The 25,000-nt window shown below is 48.5% G+C and overlaps 2 protein-coding genes across 2 annotated transcripts in view; one reads left to right on the top strand and one right to left on the bottom strand.

The window, feature by feature from the left end:
* The window catches only part of LOC123751989 (venom nerve growth factor 2), a 42,775-nt gene extending 22,076 nt beyond the window's left edge, over positions 1 to 20,699 (bottom strand). The window contains exons 1-4 of the mRNA XM_069334693.1: positions 20,684 to 20,699; positions 17,788 to 17,844; positions 8,309 to 8,416; positions 1,329 to 1,415 (exon numbers count right to left, since the gene is read on the bottom strand). Coding sequence (XP_069190794.1) covers positions 1,329 to 1,415; positions 8,309 to 8,416; positions 17,788 to 17,844; positions 20,684 to 20,699 — 268 coding nt within the window. The remainder of the gene's footprint in view (positions 1 to 1,328; positions 1,416 to 8,308; positions 8,417 to 17,787; positions 17,845 to 20,683) is intronic.
* A 33-nt stretch (positions 20,700 to 20,732) lies between these two features.
* The window catches only part of LOC138370349 (fap1 adhesin-like), a 7,136-nt gene continuing 2,868 nt past the window's right edge, over positions 20,733 to 25,000 (top strand). The window contains exon 1 of the mRNA XM_069334684.1: positions 20,733 to 20,789. Coding sequence (XP_069190785.1) covers positions 20,733 to 20,789 — 57 coding nt within the window. The remainder of the gene's footprint in view (positions 20,790 to 25,000) is intronic.

Here is a 25,000-nt window from a genome sequence, read left to right as displayed (position 1 = left end):
GGGAATAATGTCCAATCGCTCATTGTCCAATTTGTCCTCGTGCACCACTGGACGGTGACAACGCCACTGGACGAGGTAAGGTGACAACGCCACTGGACGTGGTAAGGTGACAACGCCACTGGACGAGGTAAGGTGACAACGCCACTGGACGAGGTAAGGTGACAACGCCACTGGACGTGGTAAGGTGACAACGACACTGGACGAGGTAAGGTGACAACGCCACTGGACGAGGTAAGGTGACAACGACACTGGACGTGGTAAGGTGACAACGCCACTGGACGAGGTAAGGTGACAACGCCACTGGACGAGGTAAGGTGACAACCTCACTGGACGTGGAAAGTAACAACCCCCACTGGACGTGGCCGGTGACAACCCCACTGGACGTGGCCGGTAACAACCCCACTGGACGTGACCGGTGACAAACCCCACTGGACGTGGTAAAGTGTGGGCTGCCGTTGGGTCGGTAGCGTGGCGGAGGTATTTATGTGATATTTGCTGCTTGTGGTGCAGGAATTCCTTCTGCCTGAGTGACGGCCTCCTGGCTGCCTCACGTCCTACTGGTGAGTGCGTGGTGAGGCCCTCACCATCCCTCACTCTCCCTCACCACACCTCACTACACCTCACCCTCCCGACACCCTTAAAGAGAGAAGCCAGTGGCGTGTGATTTAGCCTTCAGTAAATATTTCGAGAATATAAATAACATTTTATAATTAGTCGATTATACAATCGACTAATTATAAAGACTACAATCGACTCAAGTCGATTATACAATCGACTTGAGAATGGTCCAGGACGGACCGAAACGTCGTCGTCCCTTCACCTTCTAGTGTGTGGTCTGATTCACAATCAACTTGAGAATGGTCCAGGACGGACCGAAACGTCGTCGTCGTCCCTTCACCTTCTAGTGTGTGGATTGGTCTAGATTTATAATTAGTTTACGTTATAGGGAGATTACTGTAAACCCAGACTTTACTTACACCCAAGTTTGAGGTTAACTTTACTCTTGAGAGTGGAGGAAATTGCGTGGGGTGCTCTCTCAAGAGCACATGAGGATTTGAGAGCTGAGTGACAGGTGGGTGAGTAACCGCTGCTATAGTGACCTGAGGGACGGGGGGGGGAGGTGAGTAAGATGGAGGGGGAAGGGGGGGTAGAGGTGAGTAAGGGGTGTGATTGGAAACCCTAAGATGAGTTTGAGTTCTGGATGAATGAGTAAGATTCGTTGCAATTGTCATGGTGAGGTGACTAAGGTGATCTATAAGGGGGAGATGAGTGAGTGAGTGAGTGAGTGAGTGAGTGAGTGAGTGAGTGAGTGAGTGAGTGAGGCTTACCAAGGTCCTGGAGATCGTTGGAGTAGAGAGGAGGTGGAAATCGACTTTCTGAAGCCTGTGGTGAATCGAGCAACTCAGCAAAGGTTTCTGTGGAGAAACCAGATATATGAGAGAATATACCTCCCCCCCTGCTTGATATATCCACCCCCTACACTGACTCATACCACCTAGTATACTCCTACATCTATGCCACATAGTATACTTTCACGACTAAAATATACTCAACCCAATTATTCAGGTCAGTATATTTTCATATCTGGGTTATACTACATATTATACTTTTACAGCTATGATATACCACTCACTATACACCAGCATATAAATTATACCACTCTATATATCATCATATTCTTTCAGATAAGATATTATATTTTCATGTTACTTTTCCGTCAAAGATATACTAGTTATCATACTCTCAAAGCTAAAGTATACCAGATATACTGTATGTAAATATACATTTTATTCTCTCAAAGCATAAATATGTATAGTTTATGATGTATATACTATACTGTACAAATTATGGGTGATAAACATATTCCAATACGCATGTTGTTGTTTTTATCTCATGCGCATGCGCGGGTGGAGGAGGAGGTCCGTGATTGGCCGGTCTGGAAGTGACGTCATCAGTTACGTCAAAATACCGGTGAGTTCTATACACATCTTGGTACACAAATTCATACACACACACACACACACATACACAAGATATTGTATGTGTGTATGTGTGTGGGGGGGGGAGGAGGGGGGTAGTACACCCCCTGACAGTAACAGCTGTCTAACTCGCAGGTACCTATTTACTGCTTGGTGAACAGGGGCATCAGGGTGAAAAACCCTGACCATTTTGTCAGAGTTTTTGTTGACACACACACACACACACACCCACCCACCCACCCACACACACACACACACACAAACACACAGAGAAGGCTGGGCAGACTGCATATTTCTTGACTGCCAAACGGCCTTTGATACGGTACCGCACATGAGACTGCTATACAAACTTGAGAGGCAGGCAGGAGTAAGCGGAAAGGCCCTAGTATGGGTGAAGAACTACCTAACAGGAAGGAGCCAGAGGGTAATGGTAAGGGGCGAAAAGTCGGACTGGCGAACAGTAACAAGTGGAGTACCTCAAGGATCGGTGCTGGGACCAATCCTCTTTCTAATTTACGTAAATGATATGTTTACAGGAGTGGAATCATACATGTCGATGTTTGCAGATGACGCAAAATTAATGAGAAGAGTTGTGACAGACGAGGATTGTAGGATCCTCCAAGAGGACTTAAACAGGCTGCAGAGATGGTCAGAGAAATGGCTACTGGAGTTTAACACCAGTAAATGTAAAGTTATGGAAATGGGATCAGGTGACAGGAGACCAAAGGGACAGTACACAATGAAGGGGAACAGCCTACCTGTAACGATTCGAGAAAGAGACCTGGGAGTGGATGTGACACCTAATCTAACTCCTGAGGCACATATAAATAGGATAACGACAGCAGCGTACTCTACACTGGCGAAAATTGGAACTTCATTCAGAAACCTAAATGAGGAAGCTTTTAGGGCGCTTTACACTGCCTACGTGAGACCCGTCTTAGAGTATGCCGCGCCATCATGGAGCCCCCACCTGAAGAAACACATAAAGAAACTGGAGAAGGTTCAGAGGTTTGCGACGAGGCTTGTCCCAGAGCTACGAGGGATGGGATATGAAGAGCGGCTGAAGGAACTGAACCTTACGACACTAGAGAAAAGAAGGGAGAGAGGAGATATGATAGGGACATATAAAATACTCAGGGGAATTGACAAAGTGGAAATAGATCAAATGTTCACACGTAATAATAACAGAACGAGGGGACATGGGTGGAAACTGGAAACTCAGATGAGTCACAGAGATGTTAGGAAGTTTTCTTTTAGCGTGAGAGTAGTAGAAAAATGGAATGCACTTGGGGAACAGGTTGTGGAAGCAAATACTATTCATACTTTTAAAACTAGGTATGATAGGGAAATGGGACAGGAGTCATTGCTGTAAACAACCGATAGCTAGAAAGGCGGGATCCAAGAGTCAATGCTCGATCCTGCAAGCACATATAGGTGAGTACATATAGGTGAGTACACACACACACACACACACACACACACACACACACACACACACACACACACACACACACACACATGCACACACACACACACATGAGAGAGCTAAGAGTCGGGTGTTGTATAATTCTCTGTGCATTAACAACCCACGGAAGAGGATTGCCTTGCTACTTGTTAGAGCATTTTGTTGCCAGAGTGTTGAGACGAGAGTGGACGTGCAGGGGACGGGTGGGTGGACGTGCAGGGGACGGGTGGGTGGACGTGCAGGGGACGGGTGGGTGGACGTGCAGGGGACGGGTGGGTGGACGTGCAGGGGACGGGTGGGTGGACGTGCAGGGGACGGGTGGGTGGACGTGCAGGGGACGGGTGGGTGGACGTGCAGGGGACGGGTGGGTGGACGTGTAGAGGCTACGTACCGTGAAGCTGGGTGTGGGTAGACGGCTGTAGTGTGGGTGGGGGTGTGGGTAGACGGCTGTAGTGTGGGTGGGGGTGTGGGTAGACGGCTGTAGTGTGGGTGGGGGTGTGGGTAGACGGCTGTAGTGTGGGTGGGGGTGTGGGTAGACGGCTGTAGTGTGGGTGGGGGTGTGGGTAGACGGCTGTAGTGTGGGTGGGGGTGTGGGTAGACGGCTGTAGTGTGGGTGGGGGTGTGGGTAGACGGCTGTAGTGTGGGTGGGGGTGTGGGTAGACGGCTGTAGTGTGGGTGGGGTATGGGTAGACGGCTGTAGTGTGGGTGGGGGTGTGGGTAGACGGCTGTAGTGTGGGTGGGGGTGTGGGTAGACGGCTGTAGTGTGGGTGGGGGTGTGGGTAGACGGCTGTAGTGTGGGTGGGGGTGTGGGTAGACGGCTGTAGTGTGGGTGGGGGTGTGGGTAGACGGCTGTAGTGTGGGTGGGGGTGTGGGTAGACGGCTGTAGTGTGGGTGGGGGTGTGGGTAGACGGCTGTAGTGTGGGTGGGGGTGTGGGTAGACGGCTGTAGTGTGGGTGGGGGTGTGGGTAGACGGCTGTAGTGTGGGTGGGGGTGTGGGTAGACGGCTGTAGTGTGGGTGGGGGTGTGGGTAGACGGCTGTAGTGTGGGTGGGGGTGTGGGTAGACGGCTGTAGTGTGGGTGGGGGTGTGGGTAGACGGCTGTAGTGTGGGTGGGGGTGTGGGTAGACGGCTGTAGTGTGGGTGGGGGTGTGGGTAGACGGCTGTAGTGTGGGTGGGGGTGTGGGTAGACGGCTGTAGTGTGGGGGGGGGGTGTGGGTAGACGGCTGTAGTGTGGGTGGGGTATGGGTAGACGGCTGTAGTGTGGGTGGGGGTGTGGGTAGACGGCTGTAGTGTGGGTGGGGTATGGGTAGACGGCTGTAGTGTGGGTGGGCGTGTGGGTAGACGGCTGTAGTGTGGGTGGGGGTGTGGGTAGACGGCTGTAGTGTGGGTGGGGTATGGGTAAGACGGCTGTAGTGTGGGTGGGGGTGTGGGTAGACGGCTGTAGTGTGGGTGGGGGTGTGGGTGGAGGGCTGTAGTGTGGGTGGGGGTGTGGGTAGACGGCTGTAGTGTGGGTGGGGTATGGGTAGACGGCTGTAGTGTGGGTGGGGGTGTGGGTAGACGGCTGTAGTGTGGGTGGGGGTGTGGGTGGAGGGCTGTAGTGTGGGTGGGGGTGGAGGGCTGTAGTGTGGGTGGGGGTGTGGGTGGTGAAGACAGCGGGTGTGTGAGGTAATGCACAAAGCCTCTTACATATTCACACTTTGATGCATGAACAAATGTCTTATTCTACTTCTCTAACACACTTGCTCCTGGCGATGGGGGGGGGAGGCCCCCGCCTTCTTAAGGTCACTGCTAACAAGGTGATTACACTTAGTGGGGAACTATTGTTTCTTTACTTCTTTCTCATGTATTTGCGTCAACAGTTTCCCCTTTGGGAACCCCCAATTTGGTAAGGATGTGTCCTTGTCCGTCTTCTGTATAGCCCCCTTTTCAATGTCTCTGGGAATCATGTCTCCCCGTGACTGTTGTCTCTTCCACTGATGTGAAGTATAATACCTACAGTCTTTCCTCGTAACTCATACCTCTCAACTCTGGAACAAGTTTGGTGACATTCCTTTGGACCTTCTACAGCTTCGTTTAGTGCTTAACAAAATATAAAGACATTGACGCTTTATATATTCCAGAATTGGTCTTGTGTTAATATAACTACGGGCTCACCATAGCCCGTGCTACTTGGAACTTTTTGTTCCTAGTTGCGAATCTTAAACAACAACAACATGGTCTTGTGTACGAATATTAACTACATTCGTACAGGAGCGGGGGTTAACAGGATCCTGGAAACTATCTAGATCTAGCGGTTTGCAGTCGTGGATGACTCAATCAGCTAAAGCTGGAATTCCAATCCTCAGCTCCAGCGTTCCCTGTGGATGTAAATGATCGGAGCGAGGCCTGGGTGAGGGGCCCCCTGATTCCTGCACCTGCCCATTGAGTCAGGGGGGGGGGACCGTGTTGAGTTAGGGGAGCCCCTTCTCTGCACTCAATCATTGCAAACACTCGCAGTTAACCGGAAGTGAACGGCAGTCTGAGATGCTCTCTTTCTCTCTCTCTCTCTCTCTCTCTCTCTCTCTCTCTCTCTCTCTCTCTCTCTCTTTCTCTCTCTCTCTCTCTCTCTCTCTCTCTCTCTCTCTCTCTCTCTCTCTCTCTCTCTCTCTCTCTCTCTCTCTCTCTCTCTCTCTCTCACTCTCTCTCTCTCTCTCTCTCCTCTCTCTCTCTCTCTCTCTCTCTCTCTCTCTCTCTCTCTCTCTCTCTCTCTCTCTCTCTCTCTCTCTCTCTCTCTCACTCTCTCTCTCTCTCTCTCTCTCTCTCTCTCTCTCTCTCTCTCTCTCTCTCTCTCTCTCTCTCTCTCTCTCTCTCTCTCTCTCTCTCTCTCTCTCTCATCCATCTTAATAAGGCTGTTTTCAAGAATATTGTATTGAAATATAAATTTTGGTGTATTTATACAGCTGCTAAGATTTGATGTATTTTCGTTGTAGCCAACTCATTTAGGCCTACGGTAAGAGGGGGGGGGAGACATAGAGGGAGGGAGGGATATAGAGGGAGAGATATAGGCATCGTGGAGAGAAAATATAGGAAGCGTTTTAATCTCATAAGAAAACATATTTAATCTGATTCCGTGGATCAGTGCACCCCGCGGCCCGGTCTCTGACCAGACCCGGTGGTTGGAAGTGTGGTTGCACTAGGTTCCACTCTATGCCGCAGCTCACAGCTTGACTGACGTTACAACCTGGTTGATCACGTATCAGCTTCCCCCTTGTTGAACACGGTGAGAGGTCGGCTAGTTATGCCCCTGATGGTGGTATAGGGAATGTGTGTTGAACAGTCTTGTTCAACACTTTTTGTTCAACACTTGTCCAACTTTCATGTTGGTAGTATTGTCTCTTGCAACCTATTTTCATTTGGGATGCTGTGAACTTTCTACTGTTTTCCTCGTCTTGCAAACAAATTTTTTGCTGTTTTCCTCGTCTTGTAAACAAATTTTTTGCTGTTTTCCTCGTCTTGTAAACAAATTTTTTGCTGTTTTCCTCGTCTTGTAAACAAATTTTTTGCTGTTTTCCTCGTCTTGTAAACAAATTTTTTGCTGTTTTCCTCGTCTTGTAAACAAATTTTTTGCTGTTTTCCTCGTCTTGTAAACAAATTTTTTGCTGTTTTCCTCGTCTTGTAAACAAATTTTTTGCTGTTTTCCTCGTCTTGTAAACAAATTTTTTGCTGTTTTCCTCGTCTTGCAAACAAATTTTTTGCTGTTTTCCTCGTCTTGCAAACAAATTTCTGCTATGCCTCCTGGCCTTGTAAAACACATATTTCCTCGTGCCATTTGTCACATTAAAAGCTCTTCAATCGGGGCAATAACTATAATTCACTTTACTTCCATTATTTCCATTATTTACAACTTTTGTTATCATCGGAATTTAAAAAAAAAGTGAATTGTTATATTTTCCTGAAAACATTTCAGCTTTTAAAATGTTGGGATTATCTCTTTAATAAGTGGAGTTCTTGGGTGTAATCTTGGGATGTGGGTTGTGCCTATGGAAACTCTTTTATGAAAAGCAATTTCCATCATCAAAGCCTACCATGGGTAGGTAGTCCTTTGTCAGGCTTTCGTGAGAAGCAGAGAGGCGTGTGTGGGGGTGTGGGAGGGTGTGGGAGGGTGTGTGGGGGAGTGTGGGTGTGTGTGGGGGTGTGGGAGGGTGTGGGAGGGTGTGTGGGGGAGTGTGGGTGTGTGTGGGGGTGTGGGAGGGTGTGGGAGGGTGTGGGGAGGTGTGGGTGTGTGTGGGTGTGTGGGTGTGTGTGGAGGGTGTGGAGGGGTGTGGGTGTGTGGGGGTGTGTGGGGTGTGTGAGGGTATGGTGAAGGGTCTATCCATCCATCTATCAATCCATCTACTCATCTATCTTCTATCCTCCAATCTATCATTCCGTCTATCCCTTCTACACATAGCATAGTTCTTCTACACATAGCATAGTTCTTCTACACATAGCATAGTTCTTCTACACACAACACTGTGTTTCAGTGGTGTGTGTCTCAGTGTTCCAGCTTCCAGTGAGAAGAGGAGGCGCATCTAGGTCCTTAGTTGTGGAATTTTAAGGTTGATCTCTTTCACGTTTAATGACAGGTAATGTGAGATGCTTCAAGATGTGACGCAGGTGTGTGTGTGCGTGTGTGTGCGCGTGTGTGTGTGCGTGTGTGTGTGTGTGTGTGTGTGTGTGTGCGTGTGTGTGTGTGTGTGTGTGTGTGTGTGTGTGTGTGTGTGTGTGTGTGTGTGTGTGTGTGTGTGTGTGTGTGTGTGTGTGTGTGTGTGTGGACAGCATCATTTTCACCATCAAGAGGTCCACATAAACAATCAGGTTCGTAAGTAATACAAGAGCAATCTTACCTTCTAAGATCTCTCGTAACTCTGCGTTCCTTACGACGTGAGGTCTATGGTGGAGGCTGCTGAGTCTGCCCTGCTGTTCCCGGCCCTCGCTACGGCTGTGGGCTTTACCTGTACCACAAACACAACACATCAGAATACATAAGAACGTAAGAATGCAGGTAAATACAGAAAGCATTCTGCATTCAATTGGCCCATACGAGGCAGCTCCTGTTTGTTGACCAGACCACACACACTAGAAGGTGAAGGGACGACGACGTTTCGGTCCGTCCTGGACCATTCGATTGTCAATCAATCGACTTGAGAATGGTCCAGGACGGACCGAATAATCGTCGTCCCTTCACCTTCTAGTGTGTGTGGTCTGGTCCACATACTTCAGGAACGTTATTGTGACTCATCGCCTGCAACTCCTGTTTATAACCACCCAATCTCATTCATATATGTCTAACCTACGCTTGAAACAATCAAGGGATCCTAATTCTATTATTATCTCTAGAGGAAAGAGATCATTCACGTGCAACATATAATCTACACTACGCTTGGCCAATGTCAATCAAATTGTATTCCTGCAACGTCTTTTGCAATACATTAGCCATGGTAATGAAGCAAGTTGTATTCATCATGGGTAGAAAGAGGCAAATCGCTTAGCATTCAAACCAGTTAACCGGATGTCCGGTATTGCCCATAACGGTAAAACAATACTTTCGAAGCCTGGCCGGTTATGTGGTGAACTTATACAGCTTTTAACTTTCTCCAAAAAAATGATTGGAGAAATATTCACTTTCTGATTCCCTGATTGGCAAATATTCACTTCATTACAATCACTGCAATGATCTGATCAGCACATCCACAAGTAGAACTATGCAAATTATTTATCTGTACCATTATTTCAGTATAATTATATTCAGTATTATTTAAAACCCATATTGATATTTAATTATATGTGCAGGAGATCTGTGGAGTTTAAACTGTTAGCACTGAAGAAAAATGTTGAGTAGGAATTCGTCTAAGATTTGCTTATTGAACCTTAATCTCTGCGTTGATGTCAACTGCTGAACAAAATCTTACGCCCAAAATTGTGTTCCGGTCATGCGTAAGGCATTCACAGATGCGTAAGATTCTCACTCTGTACTACTGACCGAATCAACGATGTGAAATGGTTCTCTGAATATATTCTCCAAGACTTACGAACGAGTGTTGGAGACACCTCCAGTACCACAATGACCCTTAGAGTGACCTGTCTTTCTCTGTTCCCACTGTTGGTCCTCCTAATTTATTTTGTTTATCTTCCTACTTTTCCGTCTCCTCTTTCTCCTCCTCCTTATCTTTATACAGAAAATATACTGGAGTGAATTCCCTCATATCTTTAGGCTTTTTAAGATATCTTCTAAAGCATTTCAGGCCAGGGAATTTGCACCTTCCAGTCTCTCTCTCCTTTTCTGAGTGTGTCTGTTTGTGTGTGTGGGATTCACCTAGTTGTATTCTCCTAGTTGTGCTTGCGGGGGTTGAGCTCTGGCTCTTTCGGCTCGTCTCTCAACTGTCAATCAATCAACTGTTTTTTCCTACACATACACACATCTCCAGGAAGCAGCCCGTAGCAGCTGTCTAACTCCCAGGTACCTATTTACTGCTAGGTGAACAGGGTCATCAGTGGTGAAAGAAACTGTGCCTATTTGTTTCCGCCTCCACCAGGGATCGAACCTGGACTCTTAGGACTACGAATCCCGAGAGCTGTCCACCCAGCCGTCAGGCGTGTGTGTGTGTGTGTGTGTGTGTATGTGTGTGTGTGTGTGTGTGTGTGTGTGTGTGTGTGTGTGTGTGTGTGTGTGTGTGTGTGTGTGTGTGTGTGTGTGTGTGTGTGTGTGTGCTTTTATTATTTGTGTATACAGGATCAAGCTATTAGCTATTGGACCCGCCTTTCTAATCATCGATTGTTTAATGTACTGACTCCTGACCAAATTTTCCCTGTCATACTTACACACACACATACACACACACACACACACACACACACACACACACACACACACACACACACACACACACACACACACACACACACACACACACACACTCACACACACACACACACACACACACACACACACACACACACACACACACACACACATACACACACACACACACACACACACACACACACACACATACACACACACACACACACACACACACACACACACACACACACACACACACACACACACACACACACACACACACACTCACTCACACACATATATATCTGTTTCTGATATATGTAAATGATCTCCCAGAGGGAATAGATTCGTTCCTCTCATTGCTGATGATGCAAAAATTATGAGGAGGATTAAGAAAAAAAAAGATAGTGTGAGGCTATAAGATGACCTTGACAACTGAAGGAATGGTTCAATAAATGGCTACTAAAGTTCAACCCAAGTAAGTGTAAGGTGATGAAGCTAGGGGGAGGAAACAGGAGGCCAGGCACAGGATACCGAATAGGAGATGAAGTCCTTCATGAAACGGACAGAGAGAAAGATCTAGGAGTTGATATCACACCAAACCTGTCTCCTGAAGCCCACATCAAAAGAATAACATCAGCGGCCTATGCGAGGCTGACTAACGTCAGAACTGCCTTCAGAAACCTGTGTAAGGAATCATTCTGAACCTTGTATACCACATCTGTAAGACCAATCCTGGAGTATGCAGCCCCAACTATATTTCGCATACACTCTCCGAGAGCAGTCAAGCAAAGTTTTTGAAATTCCGTTGAAGAAGGAAACTATCAGGGGGAAAGCGCCAAGCCATTTCGACTATATCGCACTTGGAAAAGGGGTCAGGATAATGATTTGGGATGGGACGGAGGGGAAGGAACGATTCCTAGCCACATAGACGGACGGGAATTGAACGCCGACCTGCATGAAGCGAGACCGATACTCTACCGTCCAGCCCAAGTGATTCGATGGAGAGGGGAAGAGGTGGGGAGAGGTGGGGCGTGGTGGGGGAGAGAAAGTGGAGATATTTACCCACCACAAACCATGATAGACGTAGTGAGGTAAACACAGATAGTGTCAGAAACTTTTAAGTCAAGTGCGATTGGAATAATTTGCATGTTAATGATCCTGTATATTATACTCGGCGTTGTGTGGGTGTGTTCTCCTGATTGAACGTTCCCAATTGTGCTGTCGGGAGTTGATCCACAGCAATTTCATCCCGCTTATCAACCTTCAATTGACTGCTATTATGACACGGAATGTTGTGTTGATTCTGTTTTATAATGCCCTATAATTCCAATGCATATTTGGTATGTAGTGATCATATCTTCTCTGTCAGAGGCAAAGGTTATGATTCTAGCTATGAGTGTCTTTACACCTGGTCCTTGCAGTGGTCACATTGATGTGCAACTGAGCGCCTGTCACTCATCACCCCTGGCCGTTACTTACAGACTCACCGCTGTCACTCACCACCCTTGACTGTCACTCACAGATTCACCGCTGTCACTCACCACCCTGGCTGTCACTCACAGACTCGCCACTGTCACTCACCACCCCTGGCCGTCACTCACAGACTCAACACTGTCACTCACCACCCTGGCTGTCACTCACAACCCTGGCTGTCACTCACAGATTCACCGCTGTCACTCACCACCCTTGACTGTCACTCACAGATTCACCGCTGTCACTCACCACCCTTGACTGTCACTCACAGATTCACCGCTGTCACTCACCACCCCTGGCTGTCACTCACAGACTCAACACTGTCACTCACCACCCTTGACAGTCACTCACAGACTCAACTCCCCTGGCCGTCACTCACAGACTCAACACTGTCACTCACCACCCCTGGCCGTCACTGACAGACTCAACACTGTCACTCACCACCCCTGGCCGTAACCCTCAGATTCAAAATAGGAGAAACATAGCTGTATGAATGTGTATATGTATATATATGTATGTGTGTATACAGGATATGTAGACGCTAGTCAGAATTGCATTTCACCTTTGTAAACACACATTAATAACCCTGTGTATCAAGACACCTCAAACACTGTTTATGTGTGATATAAATCTGTATATTTATGTATGTAGGTTAGATTAGCATTTTAAAATCATTATACAATCACCTTCTGTGGTTGATTATTCAATAAATTACTGAATTATAAGTTTAATAAATCTCATATCATGTCCATGGAGGACAGAAGAAAATTTATATATGCTGGTTAGCACTGTAAATGTGTGGCCACGTCTGTAGTAGGAAAAATAATGGCTTTCACAGTTCACGAAAAAGTCTGCGGAATGCTCCCGCCATATTTCACGATGTCGATCTCTCTGCTCTTTTTCTGTGGCCAGGGAAGACCAGCCTACCTACACAGTACGCTCACCCTCGCCTCACACAGTAGCTGCCCACCCTCGCCCCCCACAGTAGCCGCCCACCCTCGCCCCCCACAGTAGCCGCCCACCCTCGCCCCCCACAGTAGCCGCCCACCCTCGCCCTCCCACAGTAGCCGCCCACCCCTCGCCCCCCACAGTAGCCGCCCACCCTCGCCTCACACAGTAGCCGCCCACCCTCGCCCCCCCCCACAGTAGCCGCCCACCCTCGCCCCCCCACAGTAGCCGCCCACCCTCGCCCTCCCACAGTAGCCGCCCACCCTCGCCCCCACAGTAGCCGCCCACCCTCGCCCTCCCACAGTAGCCGCCCACCCTCGCCCCCAACAGTAGCCGCCCACCCTCGCCCTCCCACAGTAGCCGCCCACCCTCGCCCCCCACAGTAGCCGCCCACCCTCGCCTCACACAGTAGCCGCCCACCCTCGCCCCCCCCACAGTAGCCGCCCACCCTCGCCCCCCCACAGTAGCCGCCCACCCTCGCCCTCCCACAGTAGCCGCCCACCCTCGCCCCCACAGTAGCCGCCCACCCTCGCCCTCCCACAGTAGCCGCCCACCCTCGCCCCCCACAGTAGCCGCCCACCCTCGCCCTCCCACAGTAGCCGCCCACCCTCGCCCCCCACAGTAGCCGCCCACCCTCGCCTCACACAGTAGCCGCCCACCCTCGCCCCCCCACAGTAGCCGCCCACTCTCGCCCTCCCACAGTAGCCGCCCACCCTCGCCCCCCACAGTAACCGCCCACCCTCGCCTCACACAGTAGCCGCCCACCCTCGCCTCCCACAGTAGCTGCCCACCCTCGCCCCCCTACAGTAGCCGCCCACCCTCGCCCCCCCACAGTCGCCGCCACCCTCGCCCCCCACAGTAGCTGCCCACCCTCGCCTCCCACAGTAGCCGCCCACCCTCGCCCCCCACAGTAGCTGCCCACCCTCGCCTCCCACAGTAGCTGCCCACCCTCGCCTCCCACAGTAGCCGCCCACCCTCACCTCCCACAGTAGCCGCCCACCCTCGCCTCCCACAGTAGCCGCCCACCCTCGCCCACACCAGCCCCCCAACCTCGCCCCCCACACCAGCCCGCTCACCCTCGCCCCCCCCCCCACACCAGCCGCCCCCCCTCGCTCCCCCCCCCCCCTAGCCCCCCCCACCCCACCCTCGCCCCCCCACCCCCCCCACCCTCGCCCACACCTCCAGTATATAGCCACTGTAACGCTTCAAACCTTAAATATTATTAATTACATATTTAATAGACTGTTATTTCTTCATTTTTAAGAGGGGAGCTTAAAGTGAATAAATATGTATATACATTTTGCAGCACGAGAGGCGAGGTCGATGTCCATGTAACTTAATTTTTCTAAATTGTTATCATTATGCAAATTTGTTGTTGGGATATTTGCGAAGGAATTAGCAACTTATGCAAGCATCTTTTGTTGCTCTTAGATTAAAAATTTAATTATCTTACCTCAGTTTTCTCTGAGAGTTTAATCAGTCTATAATTGGCTTGTGTCAGGAGTTCTATACTGATCTATACACTGCCGACCACAATGCCGCCCACACGCTGCCGCCCCCCACCCACATTGCCACCCACATACACCCACCCCCACACACACCCATCCCCCACACCATATATGTACTCCAGTGCTTATACAGGCTTGGCTACTTGCCTAAATAAAAATCAGTGAGTACAAATAGGTGAGTACACACACACACACACACTGCAAGACAGAAGAGTAAGGGGAGACATGATCACAACCTACAAATTCCTTAGGGAAATCGACCGGGTAAACAAGGATAAACTATTCAACACTGGTGGGACGCGAACAAGGGGACACAGGTGGAAACTGAGTACGCACATGAGCCACAGAGACGTTAGAAGGAACTTTTTCAGTGTCAGAGTAGTTAGTAAATGGAATGCATTAGGGGGTGATGTGGTGGAGGCTGACTCCATACACAGTTTCAAGTGTAGATATGATAGAGCCCAGTAGGCTCAGGAATCTGTACACCAGTTGATTGACAGTTGAGAGGCGGAACCAAAGAGCCAGAGCTCAACCCCCGCAAGCACAAATATGTGAGTACAAATAGGTGAGCACACACACACACACACACACACACACACACACACACACACACACACACACACACACACACACACACACACACACACACACACACAAACGTACACACACACCCACACAACAAATAGCCTGACAGGAGCCTGATACTAACATACCCTGATAGGAGCCCATTTTCTTTCTGCCACCACCGGGGATCGATCCCGGACCCTAGGATTACTAGTCTAGAGCGCTGTCCACTCAGAATACAACAACTAGGTGAATACAAACACACGGAAGGTGGGTAACCACAAGGGGGGTGGGTGTATGTACACTCTCTGCAACACTGACAAGGTGTTGTCAATCATGAATGGAATATAGTGATATGAATTATCCTGTAACTCATGTGAGGGAGGGAAGGAGAGAGTGAGAGATAGTGAGGGTCACCATCACAACCCCACAACATATAACACCATCATACTCTATATCATATAATATAATGATATAAAGGCTAAATGATATAATATAATGATATAAAGGCTATTCATAAAGGCTGTCTTTACTGAAGCGGTGCAATTACTCACCATAATTGGTACTCACTATAGTCGTGCTGGTACTCACCACAGTAGCCCCCTAGTACTCACCACAGTAGCCCCCTAGTACTCACCACAGTAGCCCCCTAGTACTCACCACAGTAGCCCCCTAGTACTCACCACAGTAGCCCCCTAGTACTCATCACAGTAGCCCCCTAGTACTCACCACAGTAGCCCCTTAGTACTCATCACAGTAGCCCCCTAGTACTCACCACAGTAGCCCCCCTAGTACTCACCACAGTAGCCCCCCTAGTACTCACTACAGTAGCCCCCTAGTACGCACCACAGTAGCCCCTAGTACTCACCACAGTAGCCCCTAGTACTCGCCACAGTAGCCCCTAGTACTCACGACAGCAGCCCCCCTAGTACTCACCACAGCAGCCCCCTAGTACTCACCACAGTAGCCCCCCTAGTACTCACCACAGTAGCCCCCCCTAGTACTCACCACAGCAGCCCCCTAGTACTCACCACAGCAGCCCCCTAGTACTCACCACAGTAGCCCCTAGTACTCGCCACAGTAGCCCCTAGTACTCACCACAGCAGCCCCCCTAGTACTCACCACAGTAGCCCCCCTAGTACTCACCACAGTAGCCCCCTAGTACTCACCACAGTAGCCCCCCTAGTACTCATCACAGTAGCCCCCCTAGTACTCACCACAGTAGCCCCCTAGTACTCACCACAGTAGCCCCCCTTGTACTCACCACAGTAGTCTCCTAGTACTCACCACAGTAGCCCCCCTAGTACTCACCACAGTAGCCCCCCTTGTACACACCACAGTAGCCCCCCTTGTACTCACCACAGTAGCCCCCTAGTACTCGCCACAGTAGCCCCTAGTACTCACCGCAGTAGCCCCCCTAGTACTCACCACAGTAGCCCCCCTAGTACTCACCACAGTAGCCCCCTAGTTCTCACCACAGTAGCCCCCCTAGTACTCACCACAGTAGCCCCTAGTACTCACCACAGTAGCCCCCTAGTACTCACCACAGTAGCCCCTAGTACTCACCACAGTAGCCCCTCGTACTCACCACAGTAGCCCCCCCCTAGTACTCACCACAGTAGCCCCCTAGTACTCACCACAGTAGCCCCCCTAGTACTCACCACAGTAGCCCCCCTAGTACTCACCACAGTAGCCCCCTAGTACTCACCATAGTAGCCCCCTAGTACTCACCACAGTAGCCCCTAGTACTCACCACAGTAGCCCCCCCCTAGTACTCACCACAGTAGCCCCCCTAGTACTCGCCACAGTAGCCCCTAGTACTCACCACAGTAGCCCCCCCTAGTACTCACCACAGTAGCCCCCCTAGTACTCACCACAGTAGCCCCCCTAGTACTCACCACAGTAGCCCCTAGTACTCACCACAGTAGCCCCCCTAGTACTCACCACAGTAGCCCCTAGTACTCACCACAGTAGCCCCTAGTACTCACCACAGTAGCCCCTAGTACTCACCACAGTAGCCCCTAGTACTCACCACAGTAGCCCCCCTAGTACTCACCACAGTAGCCCCCTAGTACTCACCACAGTAGCCCCCCTAGTACTCACCACAGTAGCCCCTAGTACTCACCACAGTAGCCCCTAGTACTCACCACAGTAGCCCCCTAGTACTCACCACAGCAGCCCCCTAGTACTCACCACAGTAGCCCCCCTAGTACTCACCACAGTAGCCCCTAGTACTCACCACAGTAGCCCCCCCTAGTACTCACCACAGTAGCCCCTAGTACTCACCACAGTAGCCCCTAGTACTCACCATAGTAGCCCCTAGTACTCACCACAGTAGCCCCCCTAGTACTCACCACAGTACCCCCCAAGTACTCACCACAGTAGCCCCCTAGTACTCACCACAGTTGCCCCCTAGTACTCACCACAGTAGCCCCCCCTAGTACTCACCACAGTAGCTCCCTAGTACTCACCACAGTAGCCCCCTAGTACTCACCACAGTAGCTCCCTAGTACTCACCACAGTAGCCCCTAGTACTCACCACAGTAGCCCCCCTAGTACTCACCACAGTAGCCCCTAGTACTCACCACAGTAGCCCCCCTAGTACTCACCACAGTAGCCCCCCTAGTACTCACCACAGTAGCCCCCCTAGTACTCACCACAGTAGCCCCTAGTACTCACCACAGTAGCCCCTAGTACTCACCACAGTAGCCCCCTAGTACTCACCACAGTAGCCCCCCTAGTACTCACCACAGTAGCCCCCTAGTACTCACCACAGTAGCCCCCCTAGTACTCACCACAGTAGCCCCTAGTACTCACCACAGTAGCCCCTAGTACTCACCACAGTAGCCCCCCTAGTACTCACCACAGTAGCCCCTAGTACTCACCACAGTAGCCCCCCTAGTACTCACCACAGTAGCCCCCCTAGTACTCACCACAGTAGCCCCTAGTACTCACCACAGTAGCCCCCCTAGTACTCACCACAGTAGCCCCTAGTACTCACCACAGTAGCCCCCCTAGTACTCACCATAGGGGTTCTGGTACTGAAGGTCCTGGGAGCCCTTCCTCCATGGATATATACGACCTGACCAGAAAAAAATTATAATTTATAATTTTTTTTAAATTTTTATCAAAAATAAAAAATCATTAATTGCTATGTTCATGAAGTAATACAAAATATTGACACAAGTTCTATAATGTCACATATTATTATACATATCTGGTAGTAAAATATACGTATTAAAACTAAGCTTGTATGTGTATTAATACCATAATATTGTCAAGAATATCTGTAATTATGTCATCATACATCATCATACATCATAGAACTATCTATAACAACAATGAAATATTTTATGTGTCATATATATATATATATATATATATATATATATATATATATATATATATATATATATATATATATATATATATATATATATATATATATACATATCTTGAGGTTATCTTGAGATGATTTCGGGGCTTTTTAGTGTCCCCGCGGCCCGGTCCTCGACCAGGCCTCCACCCCCAGGAAGCAGCCCGTGACAGCTGACTAACACCCAGGTACCTATTTTACTGCTAGGTAACAGGGGCATAGGGTGAAAGAAACTCTGCCCAATGTTTCTCGCCGGCGCCTGGGATCGAACCCAGGACCACAGGATCACAAGTCCAGCGTGCTGTCCGCTCGGCCGACCGGCTCCCTATACATATACATATATATATATATATATATATATATATATATATATATATATATATATATATATATATATATATATATGTGTGTGTGTGTGTGTGTGTGTGTGTGTGTGTGTGTGTGTGTGTGTGTGTGTGTGTGTGTGTGTGTGTGTGTGTGTCTGTGTGTGTGTTATGTGATATATAGATTAGAGATATAGAAATTAAAAGTAATTTATAATAATGAACTCTCTCACCAAATATAAAAAAATAACGCTTTTCTGCTTAAATATATTTTAGATTCGTGAAGAAGTCGATGGTAGTGAGAGAGTGCTTGTGAGAGAGTGCTTGTGAGAGAGTACTTGTGAGAGAGAGTACTTGTGAGTGAGTGCTTGTGAGAGAGTGCTTGTGAGAGTGCTTGTGAGAGAGTACTTGTGAGAGAGTGCTTGTGAGAGAGTGCTTGTGAGAGTGCTTGTGAGAGAGTACTTGTGAGAGAGTGCTTGTGAGAGAGTGCTTGTGAGAGAGTACTTGTGAGAGAGTACTTGTGAGAGAGTGCTTGTGAGAGAGTGCTTGTGAGAGAGTGCTTGTGAGAGAGTACTTGTGAGAGAGAGTACTTGTGAGAGAGTGCTTGTGAGAGAGTGCTTGTGAGAGTGCTTGTGAGAGAGTACTTGTGAGAGAGTGCTTGTGAGAGAGTGTTTGTGAGAGAGTGCTTGTGAGAGTGTGCTTGTGAGAGTGTGCTTGTGAGAGAGTACTTGTGAGTGTTTGTGAGAGAGTACTTGTGAGAGTGTGCTTGTGAGAGTGTGCTTGTGAGAGAGTACTTGTGAGAGTGCTTGTGAGAGAGTACTTGTGAGAGAGTACTTGTGAGAGTGTGCTTGTGAGAGTGTGCTTGTGAGAGAGTGCTTGTGAGAGTGCTTGTGAGAGAGTACTTGTGAGAGAGTACTTGTGAGAGAGTGCTTGTGAGAGTGTGCTTGTGAGAGAGTGCTTGTGAGAGAGTACTTGTAAGAGAGTACTTATGAGAGAGTACTTGTGAGAGAGTAGTTTTGAGGGACGCTCTCAAACGTTCTCAAAATCTATAAATATCTCAACTACATATGCCTAGAAGGCTGAAATAGGGCTCGTGGCCACCACACGAGACACAAATCTCTCTCTGATATTCCAAGAGACTCAAACTAGAAATAATGTTATGCTAATCAAGTCTCCAATTGTGGACTGACCTCTCAAATGGAATTAGAAGCTGAATGTCTCACCTAAAAATTGGTGAGGACGCACACACACACACACACACACACACACACACACGCACACACACACACGCACACACACACACACACACACACACACACACACACACACACACACACACACACACACACACACACACACACACACGCACACACACACACACACACACACACACACACACACACACACACACACAAGACAACCGATGGCTGGAAAGGCAGGATCTAAGAGCCAATGCTCGATCCTGCAAGCACAAATAGGTGAGTATACACACACACACACACACACACACACACACACACACACACACACACACACAGCAGAAGACCAGGTACTGCAGAAGGGTCCAGAGCAGTCTGCAACATTGCACACTTTCCAAACTTTGAGGAAACACCACCAGAACTTGGCGACGAGAGTCCTTAAGGAGGGTGAAAATGCGGTAAAGTGTTGCAAATTTGTCTTATAAAAACGTGTCAGAAATTTAACACTTTCCCTCTCGTAGGAAACCCTTTAGTTCGCTGTTGATAGTCGGTCCAGACGAACGTCTTCAGCAGAGGAGGACGAAACAGGTGTCAAACACGTCTGGTAACGATGGGAGAGCATCTTTGCCCGCTCCGGGGAACTATGTCATACATGGGGACAAGGAGCAGGAGGAATATATCATCAAAAGTTGCAGAAGACATGTAAGGGAAAGGGCAAGATCTGTAAAAGAGAGAGAGAGAGAGAGAGAGAGAGAGAGAGAGAGAGAGAGAGAGAGAGAGAGAGAGAGAGAGAGAGAGAGAGAGAGAGAGAGAGGGAGAGAGAGAGAGAGAGAGAGAGAGAGAGAGAGAGAGAGAGAGAGAGAGAGAGAGAGAGAGAGAGAGAGAGAGAGAGAGAGAGAGAGAGAGAGAGAGATCAAGCGACCATTAGAGTCAGGAGTGACAAGGAACTGAGGTACTACCAAACCCTGGACTCAGCTACGACTCAGGGACGACTCAGCTACGACTCAGCTACGACAGAGTTACAGTAGAGCTCTGCCATAGCTATGAGAGCTATGACAGAGCTGTGACAACGATGGCAGCTACAACCTATGGCAGAGTTACAGCAGAGAGATGGCGACTCAGCATCTCGGTCAGCATCCTGGCCTTAATCTCCAGCTGAAGAGATGATAGCTATAATATATAGGGAGTAAAGGTTGTGGTGACTATAATGCTTATATTATAGCCAGCCTGAGGTAGTATAGTGACCTCTGGAGCCCAAACAACCCAGCCTGAGGTAGTATAGTGACCTCTGGAGCCCAAACAACCAAGCCTGAGGTAGTATAGTGACCTCTGGAGCCCAAACAACCCAGCCTGAGGTAGTATAGTGACCTCTGGAGCCCAAACAACCCAGCCTGAGGTACTATAGTGACCTCTGGAGCCCAAACAAGCCAAGGTAGCATCGTGTTGATGGCCATAGGATCCTTATGTCCCTCTTTAAGTGGGATTGGTTCCTATTTCGACAACCAGTGACTCCTTTGAAGTCTGAAATTTGGGTTTGATTCTCCTGTGAGCCCCAACAGATCAGTCTGAGGTAACATGGGGGTGGAACTAAGGGCCGCGCCTGCATAAATATTGCTAGCTAAGACAGTTGAGCCGCTCACCACAGCCCGTCCTGAAATTCTTCTAGTAGTTCTTTCTATGAAAGTTTATTATTAGTGCTGGATAAAGACAGCCAAGTTAGCGAACAACTTTGTTTATTTTAGGCTGCAGCTTTATTCTGAATTTTTTTCCCCGTGTGAGTAATTTGTTGTAGACTTTACTGAATAAAAATACTGGATATTTTTAATGTTATTAATGGTGTTTATTATTTATATTGTTCTCTTGTTATCTATTAACAGAGAATGTTTGTCTGTTCGAGGATGGAGACCAAACGGTTTCTCATAGCCTTATTCAATTGTTCTTTGTGAATTGTGACTATATGATGAGTATCATAGGGGGTTTGTGGACATAGGATCCTCATGCCCCTCTTTAAGTGGGATTGGTTCCTCTTTCGACAACCAATGATTCCTTTGAAGTCTGAAATGTGGGGTTGATTCTCCGTAGAGTGTTAACCTGGATACTATTTCCTATTGCATGTACTCACCTAGTTGTGCTTGCGAGCGTTGAGCTCTGACTCTTTGGTCCCGCCTCTCAACTGTCAACTGGTGTACAGATTCCTGAGCCTATTAGGCTCTATCATATCTACACATGAAACTGTGTATGGAGTCAGCCTCCACCACATCGCTGCCTAATGCAATCCATCTGTTAACTACTCTGACACTGAAAAAGTTCTTTCTAACGTCCCTGTGGCTCATGTGGGTACTCAGTTTCCACCTGTGTCTCCTTGTTCGCGTACCACCCGTGTTAAACAGTTTATCTTTATCGACCCTGTCAATGCCTTTGTGAATTTTATAGGTAGTGATCATGTCTCCATAAACTCTCCTGTCTTTCAGGGACGTGAGGTGCATTTCCCGCAGCCTTTCCTCGTAACTCATCCTCTTAGTTCTGGGACTAGCCTAGTGGCATAAATCTGAACTTTTTCCAGCTTCGTCTTGTGCTTGACAAGGTACGGGCTCCATGCTGGGGCCGCATACTCCAGGATTAGTCTTACATACGTGGTATACAAGGTTCTGAATGATTCCTTACACAGGTTCCTGAAGGCAGTTCTGATGTTAACCAGCCTCGCATACTCCGCAGATGTTATTCTTTATATGTGGGCTTCAGGAGACAGGTTTGGTATGATATTAACTCTTAGATCTTTCTCTCTATCCGTTATATGAAGTACTTCATCTCCCATTCGGTATCCTGTGTCTGGCCTCCTGTTTCCACCGCCTAGTTTCATTACCTTACATTTACTTGGGTTGAACTTTAGTAGCCATTAGTTGGACCATTCATTCAATTTGTCTAGGTTATCTAGTAAGCTTATACTATCTTCCACTGTATTTATCCTCCTCATAATTTTTGTATCATCAGCAAACAATGAGAGGAACGAGTCAATTTCCCTCTGGGAGATCATCTAAATATATCAGAAACAGTATAGGTCCAAGGACTGACCCCTGCGGGACTCCACTTGTGACGCCTCGCTAATCTGAGACCTCACCCCTCACACTGACTCGCTGTCTTCTGTTGCTTAGGTACTCCCTTATCCAATGGAGTTATCCAGTGGAGTTACTGTGGCTCTACCCTTCCTGTAGCAGGTGGCTCCAGGTACAAACTTTGTGAAAATTAATTTATTTCTACTCGTCAACACTGTATTATTGAATGTCCGGACATGCAATAATACAATGTTGTATTATTTGGACATGCTTGAAAGAGGGAACTGTGACAGAAGCCTCATAAATACTCATAAATAATACCAAAGGCAGTTAATACAATTAAAATAAATTAGGAAACCGTAGTAAGCATATTGACCCATAAACGAAACGTCTATATTATAACCACTTAAAAATCATTCAAATGTATGTCTGACCTGCGCTTGAAACACTCCAGTAATCCCACGTGTGCTACGTGATTTGGTAACTTGTACCATAAACCACCAACCGTGTTTCCAAGCCAGTATTTACCCAGGTCTTTCCTGAATCTAAATTCTTCCAATTTATATCCATTGTTTCGTATCCCATTTTCTGTTGATATATTTAATATCTAATTAATATACCTTTTTATCTTATGGCCTTTAACACACTAGTTAATTACGTCCCTCCTACGCCTCCTCTTTATTGGCAGTGTAAGACAAGCAGACAATCAGGTGCAGGAGGGAACAATCAGGTGCAGGAGGAGACAATCAGGTGCAGGAGGGAACAATCAGGTGCAGGAGGGAACAATCAGGTGCAGGAGGGAACAATCAGGTGCAGGAGGGAACAATCAGGTGCAGGAGGGAACAATCAGGTGCAGGAGGGAACAATCAGGTGCAGGAGGGAACAATCAAGTGCAGGAGGGAACAATCAGGTGCAGGAGGGAACAATCAGGTGCAGGAGGAGACAATCAGGTGCAGGAGGGAACAATCAGGTGCAGGAGGGAACAATCAGGTGCAGGAGGGAACAATCAGGTGCAGGAGGGAACAATCAGGTGCAGGAGGGAACAATCAGGTGCAGGAGGGAACAATCAGGAGGGAAGATTCAGGTGCAGGAGGGAACAATCAGGTGCAGGAGGGAACAATCAGGTGCATGAGGAGACAATCAGGTGCAGGAGGGAACAATCAGGTGCAAGAGGGAACAATCAGGTGCAGGAGGAGACAATCAGGTACAGGAGGAGACAATCAGGTGCAGGAGGGAACAATCAGGTGCAGGAGGGAACAATCAGGTGCAGGAGGGAACAATCAGGTGCAGGAGGAGACAATCAGGTGCAGGAGGGAACAATCAGGTGCAGGAGACAATCAGATGCAGGAGGGAACAATCAGGTGCAGGAGGGAACAATCAGGTGCAGGAGGGAACAATCAGGTGCAGGAGGGAACAATCAGGTGCAGGAGGGAACAATCAGGTGCAGGAGGAGACAATCAGGTACAGGAGGAGACAATCAGGTGCAGGAGGGAACAATCAGGTGCAGGAGGGAACAATCAGGTGCAGGAGGGAACAATCAGGTGCAGGAGGAGACAATCAGGTACAGGAGGAGACAATCAGGTGCAGGAGGGAACAATCAGGTGCAGGAGGGAACAATCAGGTGCAGGAGGGAACAATCAGGTGCAGGAGACAATCAGGTGCAGGAGGGAACAATCAGGTGCAGGAGACAATCAGGTGCAGGAGGGAACAATCAGGTGCAGGAGAAGACAATCAGGTACAGGAGGGAACAGTCAGGTGCAGGAGGGAACAATCAGGTGCAGGAGGGAACAATCAGGTGCAGGAGGGAACAATCAGGTGCAGGAGGGAACAATCAGGTGCAGGAGGGAACAATCAGGTGCAGGAGGGAACAATCAGGTGCATCAGAGAACAATCAGGTGTATCTGAGGTATACCACTATCCTCCCCCAAAGGTACAAAGTTTCCATTCAAGTTATATAACAAATTGGAAAAGAAAAGTCTCTTTCCCACCTCGTTCTCCACCCTTCCACCTCCTCTTCCACCCTTCCCAGCACCTCTTCCACTCTCCATCCAGCAACGAGGAGGCCTGGGCGATGACCGGGCCCCGGGGACGCTAAGCCCCGAAACCAACACAAGGTATACACAAGGTATACACAAGTTTTTTTTTTTTGAGATATATACAAGAGTTGTTACATTCTTGTAGAGCCACTAGTACGCGTAGCGTTTCGGGCAAGTCCTTAATCCTATGGTCCCTGGAATACGATCCCCTGCCGCGAAGAATCGTTGTTACAACCAAGTACACATTTTAC

This window comes from Procambarus clarkii, chromosome 4 (genome assembly GCF_040958095.1).
Source record: "Procambarus clarkii isolate CNS0578487 chromosome 4, FALCON_Pclarkii_2.0, whole genome shotgun sequence".
NCBI lineage: Eukaryota > Metazoa > Arthropoda > Malacostraca > Decapoda > Cambaridae > Procambarus > Procambarus clarkii.
This window is presented reverse-complemented; position numbering and strand designations above follow the sequence as displayed.